Source organism: Chionomys nivalis, chromosome 3 (assembly GCF_950005125.1).
Source record: "Chionomys nivalis chromosome 3, mChiNiv1.1, whole genome shotgun sequence".
NCBI lineage: Eukaryota > Metazoa > Chordata > Mammalia > Rodentia > Cricetidae > Chionomys > Chionomys nivalis.
The window spans coordinates 91172320-91192138 of record NC_080088.1 but is presented as its reverse complement, the minus strand read 5'-3'; the positions used below and the strand labels follow the sequence as shown (position 1 = coordinate 91192138).

Sequence of the window (19819 nt, the reverse complement as noted above, 5' to 3'; positions counted from 1 at the left end):
CCAGCTTTTCTTATGTTAACCTGTCTGCCTTTTTTGCTCTGGACTTTTATCTTTCTCTGTTTCTGTATAGCTTTCTTTATTTCTTTCTCCGTGGCCTGCTGTGTAGCTGGGTGACTGGCCCCCATTGTTCTCCTCCCCTCATTCTGTTGTTGCTTTTCTTCTCTCCTCCCAGATTTCTCCTTCTGTTTCTACCCTATGCCTGCAGCCCCGCCTGTTCTTGCTCCTGTCTCACTATTGGCTGTCCAGCTCTTTATTAGGACCATCAAGTGTTTTAGACAGGTAAAGAATCACAGCTTCACAGAGTCAAACAAATGCAGTGTAAACAAAAGTCACACAGCTGAAAATGACATTCCCCAACAGTCTCTGCTTCTTCAGAGTGCTGATTTGTCATGGATTTAGGCAGGGCTGTCCTCTGCTAGAGTCGGACTTACCCTAACTTCTCCGGGTGCCGTCTTCTAAGCTGCTACCCAGACTCTTCAAAACTGCCTATTTCTTTTTCCTCTCTCAGAGGTGACCAGTACAATTCTCTGTCTCTGTCTCTAGTTCCAGTCTCCCAAGCAGCACAATGGGCTTCTCTGGATGTGGTCACTAATGTGATGCTGCTCTCATGGGATGAGCAGTTGGACTGGAATGGTGGAACACCTGCCTAGAATCCCCAGTGAGGGGCTGGGGTGTGGCTCAGTGGTAGAGCACCTGCCTAGAATCCCCCAGTGAGGGGCTGGGGTGTGGCTCAGTGGTAGAGCACCTGCCTAGAATCCCAAGTGAGGGGCTGGGGTGTGGCTCAGTGGTAGAGCCCCTGCCTAGAATCCTCAGTGAAGGGCTGGGGTGTGGCTCAGTGGTAGAGCCCCTGCCTAGAATCCCCCAGTGAGGGGCTGGGGTGTGGCTCAGTGGTAGAGCACCTGCCTAGAATCCCCAGTGAGGGGCTGGGGTGTGGCTCATTGGTAGAGCACCTGCCTAGAATCCCCCAGTGAGGGGTTGGGGTGTGGCTCATTGGTAGAGCACCTGCCTAGAATCCCCCAGTGAGGGGCTGGGGGTGTGGCTTGATGACCACTCGCTTATCTAGCTTTTATGAGTCTCTGGATTCAGTCACTAGTACAATAACAACAAAATGCCTTCCATATATCCTCAATGGATTTTAGGCATTCTCCTCTCATCTTTCGGTAACTGTTTTTGTTTTTTATGACTTTTCTCTGCTTTAGGAGCTGGTAGGGAATACCTATTTATTATCAGACAGGATCTCACACTATAATTCAGGCTGACCTGAAATGCACTATGTAGCAACTGACCTTGAACTCATAGAAGTCTTCCTGCCTGGTCTTGCGAACTCATAGCAGTCTTCCTGCCTGGTCTTGCGAAGTGCTGAATGAGATGCTTAACCACCAGGCCAGGTTATCTTTGTGTCGTTAAATCCCAACTGCTTGCCTCTGGCCTGCTCATCTGCATTCCCTCTCCATAAGTATTCTAATGGCTCTGTTCAGGAACATAGCAATCCAGAGTGTATAAGGAAGCCCAACACTGGCAAGTTTCCTGCTACACAGCAGTCCTGTTGGGTGCGTTCAGTGGACAAAGCTCCTTGCTGCACCTCCTGGTTCCCAAGAGGAAATGTTTCATTGCTCGTTCCAAATGTCTGCCCAGTGGCCCTCTCTTAAGACCTATAGATCACTTGTCTTGGAGAATAGTTCTGGGGGGAGATGTAGGAAGTCCTTCTGTATATGGATTGACATTGGTTAATAAAGAATCTGCTTTCAGCCAATGGCTTAACAGAATATAGCCAGGCTAGAAAAGATATATATAGAGAGAGAGTAGGTGGAGTCAGTGAGACACCATGTAGCTGCCAAAGGAGACAGATGCCCCGGAACCTTGCCAATAAACCATGAGCCTCGTGGTAATACACAGAATAATAGAAATGTGTTAATTTAAGATGTAAGAGGTAGGTAGAAATATGGTTAAGCTACTGGCCAAACAGTATTGTAATTAATATTGTTTCTGTGTGATTATTTCGGATCTGGGCAGCTGGAAAACAAACAAATGGCCTCCACCTATGGGGGGAGGGGCGTGAGCTTAGAGGGAGGACAGAGGAGAGAAGGAGGAGGCCCTGAAGGAGCACATCTCAGTTCATCCCTATGACCTAGGGGCAAGCCTAGGAACCTCACAGAGTCCCAAGCTCTATTTATAGGAAGCAAGAAGCCTATGCCCAAGACCAAACCGATGCTTCAGTGGGAGCATTTGGCATAGCTATAGTTGAGAGCTTCAGATTCTTTCCAAACTGTGTCCAAGCAGCCAAATCTCCATGCTGTAGGCAGAGCTGTGTGACTCCAGCCACTCTTCTGGAGTCTAGTTGCCTCATGGCCACCTTCCCCCTTGATGCCAGTGAATAGAAAAGAGATCCAAATCTCCCTCAATGCAGCTGCTTTTGTGGAGAAACCACGGTTGGGTGGTCCTCGTCGGTTAGTTCTGAGCTGGTATCCTGTGCACAGGAAGTCCCCTTCTGAGCACACACTTAGCTGTAACCATCTGTATGTGTGTGTTGATGCTTCAGATTCTGTACCGTGCCAAAGACCTGGATCCAGAGCCCAGAAGCCACCTGGTGCGAGGGAACCACACGCAGTCGGCCCTGCTGGCTGGCCTGCGCAAGTTCGTAGTGTATGAGCTGCAGGTGCTGGCCTTCACCCGGATCGGGAACGGGGTCCCTAGCTCGCCCCTCATCCTGGAGCGCACCAAAGATGACAGTGAGTACATGGCTGGCCCTGCTGCCTTCTGCCTTAGTTTTCCAGTCCAAACTGTTTGGACTGCAGTTGTTTTTAATGTGAATTTCCAACCATTTTCTTTCTTTCTTTTTTCCAGTTGAGGGAAACAAAACAAAATTTTTTCCAGTCACTTGGCATTTACGTGGCCAATTTGAGCCTGAAGAGGGTTTACAACCTGATTATGGATTGTGCAGAATCTCAAGCCTGACTATGCTGTAGGCAAGGGCTAGTGAGCATGGGCAAGGTTATAAAACATGAGCCCACCCAGTTAGTAGCAGCTCTATGATGTAGATAAAACTCTGCACAGGACCTGTGTCCATTCTCATAGGGTTAACGGGTCTCACCATTTGCATTCAGATCACTAATTGCATGTTCCTGCACAGAGAGCAGCATGTTTGACAGCACCCAGGGGTCCCCAGGCTCTGGTGCTTCCAGGTTTGCGTAACAAGCACATCTTGTTGGTTTTGTTTATATGGAAGTCTAAATCATCAGTAAATAAGTTTTTCCATTTTGCAGATGTCGAACACTTAAAGGTTAGCTCCTTCACACGTTCGTTATTAAACAGGCCATAATGAATATGTCGGGGAAAAATACGATCTGCAAAAACACCTACCTCGGGATCGCAAGTGTCTGACAGGACAGAAACAACAGCAGGGTTGTTTAAGCATCTTCTTGGAATGGATAACAAGCTACAACTCTATATGCTCCATTAAAAGAACCTAGTCCCCCTTCTTCACACAGCGTGTGGATCTGGCCTTGGCTCTGTATTACCTCTCTCATTGCTATGACCAAATACCTGAGACGTAGCTTTTATGGAAGGGGAGTTGATTGGGGCTCACAGTTTGAGGGTACACAGTCCGTCATGGAAGGCATGGTGGCAGGAACAGGAGGCAGCTGGTCCTATGGCGATCACAGTCAGGAAGCAGAGAGAGATGGACGCTGGTGCTCTCCTTTTTATTCAGTGTGTGTGACACCAACCCACGGAATGGTGTCAGTCATACTTAGGATGAGCCTTCCGGCCTCTGCTAACCTAATCCAGAAGATCTGTCACAGACATGCCCAGAGGTCTGTGTCATAGTTGATTCTAGATCCTGTCACGCTGATAGTCACAATCATCATGGCTTCCGTGGGAGCATCCTTCAGCTTTCTCCAAGGCTGCAAGTGGGCTGGGGGGGCAGGAGAAATCGGTACTGAGCCACATTAGCTGCAGGCTGCACCAGTCGTCCATGTGTGCACGCTTCAGCTTAGTTCTATGAAAAATAAGTAGAGATGTTTTCAAAACGGTCCCTCAATGTCCACTGCCATTATTCTTTGTAAAGGACACATGTAGTCAGACAATGATTGTTTTCTTTTATTGCTGTATTATTTATGTAAACATGTCTTCTCTCTCTCCATTTTGACACAATCTGTTGAGCCTCAGGGACGGCTCAGAAGGTCATTGCTATGTCACACTGGTATTATAAATTAGTCCTGACGTTCAAGCCTGTGGCCTCCTTTGGGCATTTATTTCACCCATGTGTCGGTATCATTACACACATCCAAACTCACCCGCCCAGAATGGACATTCCCCACATTCCGCTTCGGTGGAAATCAATCCATGATTATGTCCGACGAGAAGCTCTCACACTGGCCATACACTGACTAGCCTATCCATTTAAGCAAATATATTTTCTGAGGGCTAAGACCCTATTATTCAATCATTCCACAAGACATAACTGCACTTTAAACTGCTGGTGTGCTGAACCACACAGAAGAAGTATTATACGCATCTGTGAGCATCACCTCTTATGTGTCTAAGACAGGGCAGGTGAGGTGAGGCAGACATAGTCCAGAAAGCCTTGATTGTCAGCGTGCTTCACAGTTGGTGGTGGAGGGGGACGAAGGGATACCTTGTATTGGTCCTGTTGTGGCTATAGCCAAATACCTAACAAAAGCAACTTCAGGGAGGATGGTTTACCCTGCTCACGGCTCCAGGGCACACAGACCATCATGGTGGGGAAGGCATGGCAGCAGGAGCATGAAGCAGCTGGTCACATGACATCCACAGTCAGGAAGCAGAGAGAGATGGATGCTGGGGCTCAGCTCATCTTCTCCTTTTTATTCAGCCCAGGACCCCAGCCCATGGGATGGGGGTCACCCATACTCCGAATGGGTCTTCTCACCTCAGTTAACCCAATCTGGAAACCCTACAGACATGGAGAGGTGTGTATCCCAGGTGATTGTAGATCCCATCAAGTTGACAGTACAAACCATCATAGTTGCCCGCTCTACAATGTCAAAGCCAGTGAATGTGTCTGGTTAGTAGAATGCTTACTTCAAAGTCATAGGTGGCCCTCTGGCTAGCGTTGCCCTATGAATATATACCTATGTATACCCTTATGCAAGTGTACTTTCTAAGCATGGTTTTCTAAACCAGATGGTCAGGATTCAAGATGAAGTGTGTTTTTCAGAATCATTAGGGAGTCGCATGGAGTCATTGAGGATCCAGAAACCCTTTATTGAAAACATGGCCTGGGACGATGACACAGTCAGCAAAGCACCTGCTGAATAAGTATGAGGACCTGCGTTCAGTTCCCTAAAACCCACATAAAAAGTCAGATATAAAATAAAGAATAAGGAGCTAGAGAGATGATTCAGCAGCTAAGAATGCTTGCTGTTCTGGTGTTCAATCCCCGGTACCCACATGGGGCAGCACAGCTCACAACTGCCTGTACTTCCAGCTCCAGGAGACCTGACACCTCCTTCCGGCCTCCCCAGACAGACAGCTGCCCACACGCAGCACATCACAGACACATACACATACATAAAGAAATCGTTTTTAGAAGGGTGAATCAATTTTTTAAACATGGATTAAAAAGTGACAAGGTGGGACCGCCACAAGGAGAAGCCTGCTGTCATCAGCACGGGCTGACCTCAGAACTCTCTCTGTGCTTTCCTTCAGCCCCAGGTCCCCCCGTGCGGCTGGTGTTCCCTGAAGTGAGGCTTACTGCAGTGCGGATTGTGTGGCAGCCCCCGGAGGAGCCCAATGGTGTGATTCTGGGTAAGGAACCTTGGTGGGGAGGTGGAAGTGGGGGGCAGGGAGAGTCGCTCTCTCCTGTTTCTGTTAGACAATGGTGGCGGACACAGATCACCGCGGCAGTGTCTCCTGGACGCAGAGCATCACGGGCCCCTTTTGTTCCTGTGCAGGGCACTGAGGCTTTCTCGCGGAATGAAATTTACATTTTGTTAACCCAGAATTCCCTCCATTTGTTTGCTGTCCGTGGCACGGTCCGTGGCGAGCCCCTTCGTAATCGACCCCCTTCCGCTCCAGGTGCCGCCGCCAGGTGTTTGGGAAATGGCAGGCTAGTTTTTCATAATCAGTGTTGACCAGACTCCTGAAAGCACCCGTCTCCCACTGTGAGGCCTGCGCTGTCCCATTCGAGAGGCCCCAGGGATAACATGTGAACCTCAGGTCTGAAAAGATTGGTGGAAAGCCAGCAAACCGTGTTTTAAAACATCATCAGTACCTTTATCTATTTATCCTCTTGCTGTGTCGTATTAAAGTCTCCATGTTCATTACTACTGCCTAGTGGGAGGCTGAGCAAGGCCCACTCACTCTCAGGCCTCCCACTCCCTATGAGTGACACCATCCCAAGTCACTGACTGTCCTGCAGGCCACTCCTTCTGGGCGGAAGTGGGGTGAGTGAAATGCTGAGTCTGGAGCAGGAGTGACTTCCACAGCCCTGGGAGCAGGGAAGGGACATCTGGTGGCTTCTGGGCCAGGTGGGGACCATGTGCAAGGGCTCTGCTGTGTGCTGTAGAATGTGACATGAGGAAAACCAGGCATTTCAGGGGATGGGTCCCAGAATCCAGTGCAGAGTATGGCTACAGACCCAAGTCTCCAGTGACATCCACCTGCTCCCCACTCACAGGAGACTCGAGATAGTGGGCAGTTTCCACAGAAATTATTTGCCTGAAATGATGAGCAGGTGATAAAAAGCCATTGCTCTAACCTGCTTTTATTCTCGCCAGTCTAAGACTTGGTTTGAAGAAAGTATTTCACTTTTATTAAAAAACGATTGGTGGGGCCAGAGAGATGGTTCAGCAATTAAGAGCACTGACTGCTCTTCCAGAGGACCCAGGGTTGATTCCCAGCACCCACATGACAGCAAACAACTGTCTGTAACTCCAGTTCCAGGGTATCTATCACCCTCTTCTGGAATCCATGGGCACCAGGCACACATGTGGTACACAGTCATCCATATTCATAAAACAAAAATAATCTCCAAACAACAGTTCTTAAGGTGATGAGGACAGGGTATATGTCTCAGTCAGGAGCATTTGCAATGCAAACCCAAGAACCAAAGTTGGATCCCCTAAAATCACAGAGAAAAGAATTCAGGCATGGTGGCATGTGCCTGTAATCCCAGCACTGTGAAGGCGGAGACAGGTTAGTCCCAGTGGGTTCACTGGCCAGGCAGCCTCACCAAATGGTGAAGTCCTAGGCCAGTGAGAGACCCTGTCTCAAATGGCACTTGTCTCAAAACACGAGGTGGACAGTACCTGAGGAACCACACTTCAGGCTGTCTTCAGTGCCCTGCATGTACCTACACATATGCATGTCCACTTACATGCACGTAAGCATGTGTGCGCGCGCACTTGCACACACACAGAGTTTGAAAACGCACACATCTCCAGCAGTCCAGGAAGGAGGCCCAAAAGGCATTTTGTGGAGCCCTTGGCTCTTTAGAGTCCTTGGTGAGTCCGTCATCCACTCAAGGCCGTGGCCTTTTCACTCCCTGACCTTCCGCGGCAGGATCCCTGAAGCCACCAGATACAAGTCCCACTGCAAACACACATCTTCTGAACATGGTGGCCTTGAGGTTGCAGATAGTTGCAGCCACAGTCATGGTGGCTGTAGAAGCCCCTGTAGGAATGGGTTCTGATGAAACAGGTAACAAGCCACACAGGAGCCAGCACCATAGGCTTGGGGCAGAGCAGATGGCCAGTGCAGAGGCAAACCATGCTTTAGGAGGAGCTTGTCCCCACCATGACAGCAGCAGCAGATCATTGTGATAAAGACAGAGCTGGATACAGGATTCCCTAGGAGTTGTCCCCAGAGGCTCACAGCAAAACAGGCAACATTTTGAGCGATGCAAAATAATAGAATTCCAGTCAGTCACCTGGAGTCTCAGAGCTCGATAGATTACTTTCTATGAAGAAGTAGGTTCCTTGAACCCAATCCTACCCTAAACCTCCAGCTCTCATTGCCCATCCTACTGACCCTCCCCACTCCAGCCCCAGGCACTGCCAACTCCCTTGTCCTCTCTCTGCCTGTATCATTGCTCTAGGATGGCACGCTCTTACACATATGACCTGGTACACAAATGGGTGCCACAGCTGCTCTGGACAGCATGCTCTTACACATATGACCCAGTACACAGATGGGGGGCTACAGCTGCTCTGGACGGCACGCTCTTACACATATGACCTGGTTCACAGATGGGTGCCACAGCTGCTCTGGACGGCATGCTCTTACACATATGACCTGGTTCACAGATGGGTGCCACAGCTGCTCTGGACGGCATGCTCTTACACATATGACCTGGTTCACAGATGGGTGCCACAGCTGCTCTGGACGGCATGCTCTTACACATATGACCTGGTTCACAGATGGGTGCCACAGCTGCTCTGGACAGCACGCTCTTACACATATGACCTGGTTCACAGATGGGGGCTACAGCTGCTCTGGACGGCACGCTCTTACACATATGACCCTGTATACAGATGAGGGCTACAACTGCTCTGGAAGGCACGCTCTTACACATATGACCTGGTACACAGATGGGGGCTACAGCTTTGCCCTACTAACCAGGGCCTCCCATGCACATACAGGGCCAGGATCTTACTTGGGGTCCTCTTGCAAGAGCCATAGAAGGCATACTTCTGTCTGTCTGTTGCTGCTCTGAGTGCCACCGACCATATGGTTTACAAAGAATGAAGGTTTGTCCTTCCTAGGCTCGCAGACCCTGAGCAGTAAATGATAGGACTCTAAAACGAGCCTTGTGCCCCACACGGTCAGTAAGGCTGGCTCTAATGGGTTTGCAGCTTCCTGTGTCCCACAAGAAATGATGGCATTTTCAGTGCAGAATTAAAGGCAGGGGTTCAAGGGGAAAGGAGTTTACACAGTTTCTGGGGATGGGGGGCTGTTGGGGAGGGCCTTGCTGATGGAGACTCTGCAGAGGTCAGATAGTGCAGGGGATGGCACGTACAAGGGAGCAAAGAGGACTTTATAGATCCTGGAAGGTAGTTCAGTTCTGTAATCCCCAAAACTTAGGTTTTAAAAAAAGCCAGGCTTGGTAACACACGCTTATAATCCTAGCTCCTCAGAGATAGAGACAGGAGAATGGCCTGGCTCCCTGTCCAGTCAACCTAGCCTACACAGTGAGCTCCAAGCCACTGAGACCCTGTCTCAAAACACCAGGTAGGCAGCATCGTGCAAGATGACACTGACGCTGACCTCTGACCTCCGTGTGCACATGCTCACACACACACACATACATGTACATACATACACACAATACATATACACACACATACATATACATACACACATACATATCCATACATATACATACACATACACACAGGCTAAATAAAATCAGAATAGCTAACTAAACAAGATGACATTTACAACAGACTTACCAGTCAGGATCTGGATAACGCACGAATGCCTTAGCCCATAAGTGACTTCCTCTGGTCCTGATCCACCGAAGAAAGAACCCACTGTGGATCCCGCCTGCTAGTCCCTCGCTGAGGACAGTCAGCCTGCAGCACACGCCCCTCCAAGTTGGCCACCTGCCCTCCATGTGTCTCCTCCACACTCACAGAGGACATCTTTCCAGATGGGACTGTCAGCTCGCTTCTAACTCTTCAAAATGTCTTGGAGCGTTTGTTGTGCTGGTCACAGAGCCCTGCAACCTGAGATTTAGGCCGCAGGAGCATGCCGGGTCACATCCACGAGACCTGGAACCGTGAGAGCTCATGACCTCCTGAACACATGGCAGGCTGCGAGGACAGCACTTCTCTCACGTCCTTGTTGGGGGTGTTGTCTGTGTAGCCTCTAGAGAGCCGCACATGGGAAAGATAGACATTGTGCCCAAATGGGGTTTGAGTGTATCTCAGTTGACAGAGTACTCGCCTGTATGAAACCTGACAAACTGGGTGTGTGGCACAGTCCTGTAATCCCAGTACTCAAGATGTGGAGGCAGAAGATTATGGAAGTTTAAGGTTACCCTCAGTCACTTAGTGAGTTCAAGGTTAGCCTGGGCCATAGATCTCACATGTGAGACCCTGTCAGAAAGAAATTAAAAGAAAACACACGTATTTACAGGGCTGTGCATCTAAGCAGGTTTGTTTATGCAGCAAAGGAGGCGGCTGTAGCCTGCAATGTTGTTGGTACTTCTCCCAGGGCCTTAGGCTCTGCATTATAGTAAGGCAGGAAGCAAAATGGTTAGTGATTAAGACCCCCAAAACCCCACTTCCTGGGCTCTGACATGCCATGTACTAACTGAATACATTTTAAAAGGAATATATATATATGTGTGTGTGTGTGTGTGTATACATATATATATATATATATATATATATATATATATATATATATATATATATATATACATAAAAGTCACTTGGATTCCCAGGCCTGTTTCCCCATTTTGTTTCCCCATTTACACCTCCCTCTGCTTCAGCAATTAACACTCAGAAAAAAAAAACATTTGCCACATTCAGTGCTCAGTAAATGAGAAGTTCCTATACCATTTGCTAGCCTGTGGCTTTTGGCTGGAGGGCCTCTGATCCTGGGGCTCGCTTATGGGACCCTGAAATACATGGGGCCAGGCCAGGCCAGGCCAGGCCAGAAATTGGCTTTGTTTGTATTGATGGCAGATTGTGTCCCCTGTTCTCCATCGCTCTGCTTTTGGTGTGTGTGTGTGTGTGTGTCCACGGGTATTCAGGTGCAGGCACCTGTGCACACATGGAGATCAGAGGGGAGCCTGGGTATCCTGCTTTGTCACTCTCTGCTTTATTCCCATGGGAAAGGGTCTCTCCGTGAATCTGGAGCTAGGCTAGTGACTCACATGCTCTACTGACCCTCCTTTCTCTGTCCCCCACAGTGCTGGGGTTATAGGCGTATACATAGAGCCACACTTGACTTTTCACATGTGTGCCGGAGATTTGAACTCTCAACCTCATGCTGGCACAGCAAATGCTCTTACCCACTGCACTGTGTTCTTTACTGGGACCTTTGGATTTCATGTGAAGTCCTGGTGGGCCCATCACTGAAAATCCCAAACACATAGGGAAGAAGTGGGTGATATTTACAAACTTCAGTACCCTGTCTTCGTCAGTATTCTGTAGAAGATCAATAATGAGATGCCTCATTATGAGGGAATTTATTAGAGACAGGCTGGGACTCCAGCAATGACCATCTGCAAGCTGAGGGGCTGATAACAAGGTAGCTGGTCCGTCCCATGAGTGTGGATTCTTCAGGTATCCCAATCTGGTGCCTAGAGCCTGGAGAATTCCTGGAGAACAACTGCTCCCCAGTCCATGTTGCAAGTCTAAGGAAACTGGATTCCAGTATCAGCGAAGGGTGGCAGCAATGGAAGCAACAAAAGAGCAGGTGCACTTCCCAGCAAGGAGCAGAAGCGGGCAGGCAAAGCACTGCTTGCTTTCCCTCCAGTCTCCTTGTCTTTGGGCTGCTGGACAGCACTGCCCACTCTGGAGGAGTGCCCCTCCCTTAGTGAATTCTTCCTGGGAATGTCCTCACACCTCCCTTCAGAGGCATGTCTCTTGGTTGATTCCAGAGCCAACAAGATTAACCGCCACATACAAATGCTAAGTCAGACGGCAGAAACTGTCTGTAAAGCAGGCAATGCGGCCTTTCAGCATCTTTTGTTGTAACGGCATCTGGAGGCAGCAGATGCTGCCTGGGTGACCCATCACCTGGGTCAGCACACCAGACCATGGATGCTATAGGAAAGAAAGACAAACGGGTTCCTAAAGATCCAGGTTGTTGCTGGAGTGGAAAGGAAATAATCCGTTTGCCTGGTTTTCCTCAAATGGGTGTTCCTTCCTGCTCAGGCTGCCAGGGCAGCCATCTCAGCGTATGGACTCTTCCGCAGTTCACACCTTCCCTCCCAGTCTATATGAAAACATGTCCTTGCATTTCCCAACGAGATTAACAACGTGAAACAGTGCCAGGTGCCTGGAGGGAGAAAACACTTGCTTGTTTGCATGGTAAATATTTTACTGTGGAGAGTTCGGAGCGGTCGGAAGCCTCCTCTGGGGGTTGCATGGGACTACTTGACTATAGCCACCAGCTACAACTTGGCAAACTGCCCCACACACCCTTGAACACTGTTAAGCTAGGCTTCATGCGTGTGCTCTTCAGAACTGTGCCAACCCAGGCCCAGACATTTTAAGTTCCCTCCTTTCCCACCCAGCAGAAGGCCCCCTGGCCAGCCAGGACCTAACACTAACCTTGAACATGTTTTGAGAACTCTGCTGTAGCATTTCTGCATTCCCAGTCCTTAAGTAGATAAGCTACAAACCTATAGCCACAGGCTGTGGGCTAAACTTAGGACTTCCCGGGACTGCTTCTGGGTTCTTTGACACCTTTGTGGGTATGAGTGGGGACATCATAGCCTCTAAACCATCATCAAGGCTTGCTGATGGCCTTGCTTTGGGAACCTGAGCATCATCGGGGAACCCGATACCTTTGATTGTTAGCCATCAGTACAGCTCATAAAAGGTTCTCAGCTGCCTTGAATGTCAAGACAAAGCCCCAGATAGCTGTTTCAGCTCTCAGGGTCAGACATCAAGGAGTGGGGACCCCCACGAGGCTTGTAGCTCACGGCTGTATCATCGTACCCAGCTGGTTTTCTGGGCTTGCAGTGCCCCCTCCACCTTCCAGCACATTCAGAAGCCAGCATATGCCTCTCATTGCGCATTTTAATCTTCCCTTCGGATCGATGCCCCTCATGCTTGGCCTTGCTCTCTTCAATGCCCGTATTATCACAATTCACCCATAACCTTAAAAACAGGACTTCTCTCGGGCCCCATTCTCCTCCTCCTCTCCACTCAGTGCACCCATTCTTTGCAAACACACACGGCAGCCTCCTGACCCCGGCTCGCTGAAATCCTGCCCGCTAATGCTTCTGATCAGGCTGCAACCATAATTACATAAGAAGCCCCATCCTCGGAAACGCTCTTAGCTCTGAACACCATCCATCATTATTCTCTAAAAATGCAAGAACTCTTCTCTCACACCGAGGGTGTGCAGGGGAAAGACCTCCGCGGTCCAGCCAATAGTCTCTTCGGCGTGTCAGGGTGAGGAGCGGGTGTTAATTCTTATGTTCAACACACCAGGGTGCAGGGCCTGCTAATGATGCCACATTCATTGGAGGGAAAATAATAGGAAGGTACAAACAGGAGCCTGAGGCTGCGGAGTTTTCTCTCGGTAATAGCTCAGTGTGGGAAGTGGATTGGAGATAGAAAATAATAACCCAGATTTCCTGCAGTTAGGGACAAATGACATTGTGCCGTGTGTTTTCCATACATTATCTCCTGAATCTACACGGTGGCTGTCCCAGGTAGATATTCTTCTCTTTCTGTTTCAGAGACAGAAGGGTCAGGGGTTGAGGGGAACTCTGCAGCGAGAATCCCCTTCAGTGAGAGGGAGGGCCCTACTGGGCTAGACAATCCAGGATTGCTCCGGGATCCCTGGGGAAATCCTAATCTGCCCAGAGTCAAGTCCTCAGATAAATGGCATAGTGTCTGCAGATAACGGGTGTTCACCACCTACATGCTAAAATCATCTCTAGATGGCTGCCTGTGCCTGGTCCAGGGTAGACAGTTTTATACGTGGCGGTCATGCTGTGTCCTCTAAGGACACCAAGAATCCCCACTTACTCAGCACTAACATAGGGCTTTCCTTGAATTTTTAAAGGAACTTTAAAATTTTTATTTGTGTGTGTATTGGAGTGTGTGTGTGTGTGTGTGTGTGTGTGTGTACACATTTGTCTGTGTGAGGCCATTGTATCTCCTGGAATTGGAGTATTAGAGAGTTGTGAGCTGCTATATGGGTGCTAAGAATTGAACCCGGGTCCTCTGGAAGAGCAACCAGTGGTCTTACCCACTGAGCCATCTCTCCAGCCTGATGTCTGTGTTTTTTACTCAGGTATGCAGTCTTGCTACGTAGCCCTGGCTGGCCTTGACCGACTTGAGCTTTCAGGCATCCTGCCTCAGCCTCCCGAGGAGCTGGGACTACAGGCTAGTGCCAATAGACCTAGATTAATGTCCTTTTCTTTTCTTAAAGAAAGGCAACTTCAATCTGGAGGTTTTCAAAAATACTGTTAATAAGTACTGACTCCATGACTAGAGATATCATTCCCAGTCACAAGATCTTAGGATTGTGGGGCTTGAGAGATGGCTCAGCAGTTAAGAGTGTCTGTTGCTCTAATAGAGGACCTGAGTTCAGTTCCCAGCACCCATGTTGGTGGCTCATAACTGTAACTTCAGCTGATGCTCTATGCTGGACTCCAAGTACACCCACACACATGGTATATACTTACACACATAGACTTAAGTCACAATTTAGAAAACTAAGCACTAAGAAAAACAAAAAGATTTTAAAATTGGGCCATTGCCCTGGTCTCTAAAGAAGTAGACAGTGGGTAACTACATGTTTCCATGGAGGGTCCTACTTTAAAGTTACCTGGTCTTTGCCGAGCTCAGACTGAACATGTGCCAGGAGCAGATAACTCAATAAACCCTGGCATGGTTGGGCAATGCATGCGTGATGACCAAGGTGAGTGTCTGAGTTAGGATTTCTATTGCCGTGAGGAGACACCACGAACATGGCAACTCTCATAAAGGAAAACCTTTCATTGTGGATGGCTTACAGTTTCCGAGTTTATTACCGTCATGGTGGGACTTCGCAGTGCACAGGCAGACATCGTGCTGGAGAAGGAGCTGAGAGTTCTATATCTCGATCTGCAGGCAGCAGGAGAAGACTTTGTGTCATACTGGGCATGGCTTGAGCATATGAAACCTCAGAGCCCACCTCCACAATGACACGCCTCCTAATAACATCACTCCCTGTGGGTCAAGCATTTACACACATGAATCTATGGGGGCCATTCCTTTTTAAACTGCCACAGTGAGGAAGGTTAGATATTGGTCCTAGCAACTCCAGAGCTAGGCCTGAGGCTTCTGTATACTGAGGAGGCAGAGGTGCTGATAGGGGGGTGGGCCCTTGGGGAAGAAAAAAAAACATGAAAAAATAGCTGCAGGTGCAGCAAAGAGGCCTAGAATACCCCTGTGAGGGGCAGCCATGCAGCAGCTTCTGCCATCTACAGAGGGCAGAGACCAGGTGCTGTTACAGTTTCCTGATCATGTGTGTTGACGCAAAACAAGAAGAGACACAGCTCTCACCTCAAAGGGAGATGGTTTATTCTGGAGCAAAATATCAAAATATAAGCATGGCCCAGGAGCAGGGGTTTGGGTTACCCCGAATTCCACAGTTCAGTTTGGTAACAGTTTGTGGGATTGTCCTAGCAACGGAGTAAAGAAAATCATAAATCAGGACAGTTTGTAAACATATTCATGGGGGCCTTGGGTAGGCATGTTACGGCAGAGCCAGAGGTCACATCCAAAGTTACAGGCTTTTGATGTTCTCTGAGGACATGCTTAGCTTTGGGTGGTGGGTGGAAGTCAAGGGTATGTTTGTATATTTCAGAGGATTTACCTAATCATCAAAAGTTGCTAGTCACAGAGGTAGGCAGTAAATGCTATTTAGGGACTGAGATAGCCCGAGATAATTTGGCTATAGACCTGTGACTTCAAGCTGTTGACAAATATTGACGTCTGTCAGTAAGCTATCAGTCTTGGAGAGTGTTTAACAAAGGGGGAGACCTCTTCCCGGGAATGCCAGTGAACACGTGTAGTTGAGAAATGGCTACAAGGCAGGCCTTCCTGGGCCCGCCCTGTCCCTGTGAGATGTAGCCGGTTGCCTGCAGCGCAGGGAACCCCAACAGCCTGTGAGATGTGACCTGTAGTTCCCTCTTCAAGCTCAAGAGACAGAGGTTGTGTATGTGGGGGTCACTTTTCACATAACAGAGTGGGGGATTGGCAGAGCCAGGTGCCAGTCCAGGCACGTCTCTGCAACTGTAGAACAGTTTCTGGCCGGGCAGTGGTGGCGCACGCCTTTAATCCCAGCACTCGGGAGGCAGAGGCAGGCGGATCTCTGTGAGTTCGAGACCAGCCTGGTCTACAAGAGCTAGTTCCAGGACAGGCTCCAAAACCACAGAGAAACCCTGTCTCGAAAAACCAAAAAAAAAAAAAAAAAGAAGAAAGAAAAAGAACAGTTTCTGCTGGGAAACCCTCTCACAGAGGGGCCTGCAGGGTGCAGGATCTAACAGGAGAAGCCAACGCAAGGCCATGGGCTGCGTGAGCCCCAAGACAGCTATGAGTATGGCCTACAAAATCATAAACCTACTGAAAACATTACAAAATGTTATTGTATTCTTAGTTTTCCCAAGCTCTTGTATGGAGTGCATGTTGCCCACACTCTACTACCCCGTGTTTTCTGCCCTTCTCCTTCCTCTTCCCCTTCCCTCCCACGAACTCCTTTTACCGCCTGTATAGCGGACTTCTACTTTCATAACATATATGTGCATGTGTATGTATGTGTATATGATTTTATGTTACCCATGGAAAACCTAAGAACCACACATGATCTCTCATCTGCGCTTTCTCAATATATGTGACTTCCTATGATTTTTACATAAAAAACAATATAATTTCATTCTTCTTTATGAATAGAAAAAGAGGTTTTTTTGTGTGTATGCGGGGGTTGGGGACCATTGAATGGGATCAGAGCATGGCTCAGCAGTTAACAGCACTTGCTGTTCTTGCAGAGGACCTGGGTTCAATTCCTAGCACCACACTTCATACCTTGCAATTGCTTGTAACTCTAGTTCAAAGGGATATGATGTCCTTTTCTGGCCTCTGGATGTTACACACACATGGTTCACTGAAAGACAAGTAGGAACATGCACATAAGTTAATATTTTATTTTATTGTATAGACCGTACATTTTCCTCAACCATTCTGTGCTGTCGGATACCTGGATTGGCTCCACAGCATGACTGCTATCAACAGTGCTAGACTTGGAGACTTTAGGGTAAATACCCAGGGGTGTTTTCGCTTGATTGCATGGTTCTCAAGCATGAGCTCTATATGACAACTTCTATCACAATGTCTAAGGTTGAACACTCCTGGAAGCTAGCAAAAGCTAAGAGGGGCTGCCTCCTCTCCAGAAGTGCAGGAGGTTCTTTTTAAATAAAAGTAGGACAGACCTGGGGCGCCATCAGCAACCCTGGGCAAACCGTAACCTTTCCAGATGCCTTGCCTCCATGTGTTTGACCCACTGGGGACCACTGCTGTTAGCACTCCTCGGAGTGAGACTGTAGGTACCATGTCCCCTGCACATGGCTGTCCAGCTACTGTACATCTTCTCATTATGTGAGTCTCTGAAGGCCTAAGACTGTGTCCCCTGGAGCACCCAAGCTCTACTTCCCCATAACTGAGTACCGTGGGAGAAGCGGTGGCCAACAATCTCTAGGCTGCAGTCCTTACTCAGTAAATAAGAAGGGGAAGAGTCTTAGAACAGCTTCTGGGAGCCTCAGAACACTTAGACCCCATGGCAGGGAGAAAAGCTGGTCACTCAGAGATAGGCAGTGGCCATAACGGTCATTTGCGAGTCGGGGGTTGGCATCTCATGTCAACGGGCATCACTCTGAACAGGGCTGAAGGTGTGTCATCCGGTCTACATGGCAATGATAACGACCCTATCAGTGACCCGCGGTGGCTAGGTCTGAAGGTCAGGGTATGCTCAGTCTGACCTCTGTGTGAGTGTCCTCCTGGTCTCCCAGTGGAGTACTAGAAGAAATTCACCAAGCAGCTGGGGAAATTGTAGGCATCTTGGAAAAGCCCTGGAGCCAAAGACTAAGCCAGGAGGAACAGGAGGAACAAAAGTACCACCTGAGGGCATCCAGAGGACTGCCCAAGCTGTGTAGGAGGAGGTGATTGGCAGGAGGTGAGCAGACATCCATCCTGGTCCTGGCAGGCGGCCCCCACTCCCAGGCTGCCCAGTGCAGCCTTTGATGCTTTTCTTTCTCCCCTGATGAGTCCCCCTTGTTTAATGTGATCACTTGGGTTGTCACTAATTTTTTTCTAGATGTCACAGCACCCCATCCATTCTGGTTTTAATCAAAAGCTAGACCATACGTGGTCCATGAGCCCAGAAGGCAGTCTGCCCCGTGGCTCGCGGTTGGGTCTGGGAAATTGGCAAGGCCTCTTCAGAAGCCGACAGGCAGGCACTGGGGTTGCTTGCTTGGTGGGATTTGATCATTAATAATGTCTGATCAACCGTGACCCCTTCATAATCAAGGAACTCAGAGAGACATGCGGAGCCAGGCAAACCCTGCCGCTCTGGAGTTCTGGAAATTAACAGAAGGGGTATTGAACTATTTAACGTGGAGCCTCCAAACTCAGGAGGCCTGGGTGGGGGAGGCTGAGTGGCTGGAATCGTGGGAGATGAGAATGTGGGGAAGGCAGTAGCAGGGGGAAATGAGCAAGGGGGCTGAATAATGCAAGCCTAACCTTGCAGTGGTCCTGCCACTGCAGGCTCTGCTCCTGCTGTGAGAAGTGTGAAATCACCTACTGAATGCAGGCTCTGGCCTCTCCTGCCAGGTTGAAGGGAAGGGCTGCACCATAGGAGGGGCATTGGAAGGGGATGGAAGAGCCAGAGGCACTGGCTCATGACAACCTCCCGTGGGGAACAATGAGGGGTCCTGGGTCTGGTGGCATTCTCCAAGTGTGCAGCATCCTGAGGAAAGATGAAGCTGTTTTCACATCTTGTTCCTGTGAAAGATGAACTGTGAGACAAGTTCCACAGAGGACTGAGCTCAGGCAACCCACTCTCATCACCAGGGCTGTGCGCTCCCTTTCAATATGCGCCCCGCGGCCTTTGGAAATCAGGAAGGAGCAGAGGGTAGGCCGTGTTTGGATTTCCAATCTGGGCTGATTATGGGGTGTCGGGAGCATAGGTTTTCTGGGCAAGCAAGAAAATAAATGACTCCCTGACTCTGTCCCCAACCCCTCCCACAGGGTACCAGATTGCCTACCGCCTGGCCAGCGGCAGTCCCCACACCTTCACCACCGTCGAGGTGGGTGCCACAGTGCGGCAGTTCACAGCCACAGAGCTGGCCCCAGAATCTGCGTACATCTTCAGACTGTCCGCTAAGACAAGACAGGGCTGGGGAGAGCCCCTGGAGGCCACAGTCATCACCACCGAGAAGAGAGGTAAGCTCCCAGACCCAGATCTGACTGTAGACGGCAGGGCACACAGCTGCTTAGTCAGCCCCTCTGATCTCCACAGTGCCCAGAAGCCTGGGCCAGACATGGAGCTGGGCAGGTTGTTATTTTATTTTAGGTGTATGTGGCATAGGTGGGTGTATGTGCTCAGGCATATGCATGTGCATATATGTGGAAGTCAGAGTCGAGGGTCTTCCTCTAACATCCCCCACCTTGTTTTTTGAGACAGTTTCTCGTTGAGCCTAGAACTGGCTGCTTGGGCTAGGCTGACTGGCCAACAAGTTCCAGGGGGTTCTCCTGTCTTTGCCTCCCCAGCCCTGGGGTTAAAGACATGGGCTGTGCTGTCTGGCTTTTTTGCAGGTGCAGGAGAGCAGAAGTTGTGTCCTCATGCACGCTCTACAGGCACAGTACTTGCTGAGCCAGGTCCCCGGCTGAGCCAGGCGTGTTATCAGAGTGTCCTTGAAGCACAATTGTTGGCCACCTGCCCACTGTCTCAGACAGGAGGCAAGAAGTGCAGCTCAGAGAGGCTAGCTCAGGGTAGCACAGAGCTTTGTCTGGAACAGTGGTTCTCAGCCTTCCTAATGCTGCGACCCTTTAACACAATTCCTCAGGTTGCAGTGACGCCCAACCATAAAATTATTTTTGTTGCT

General features: G+C 49.3%; 1 protein-coding gene across 1 annotated transcript in view; it reads left to right on the top strand.

Annotated features, from left to right (window-relative positions):
• Sdk1 (sidekick cell adhesion molecule 1) overlaps positions 1 to 19819 on the top strand; it is a 975668-nt gene that overhangs the window by 864769 nt on the left and 91080 nt on the right. Inside the window, exons 27-29 of the mRNA XM_057765703.1 lie at positions 2540 to 2729; positions 5689 to 5787; positions 18963 to 19157. Of these exons, the coding sequence (XP_057621686.1) occupies positions 2540 to 2729; positions 5689 to 5787; positions 18963 to 19157 (484 nt within the window). The remainder of the gene's footprint in view (positions 1 to 2539; positions 2730 to 5688; positions 5788 to 18962; positions 19158 to 19819) is intronic.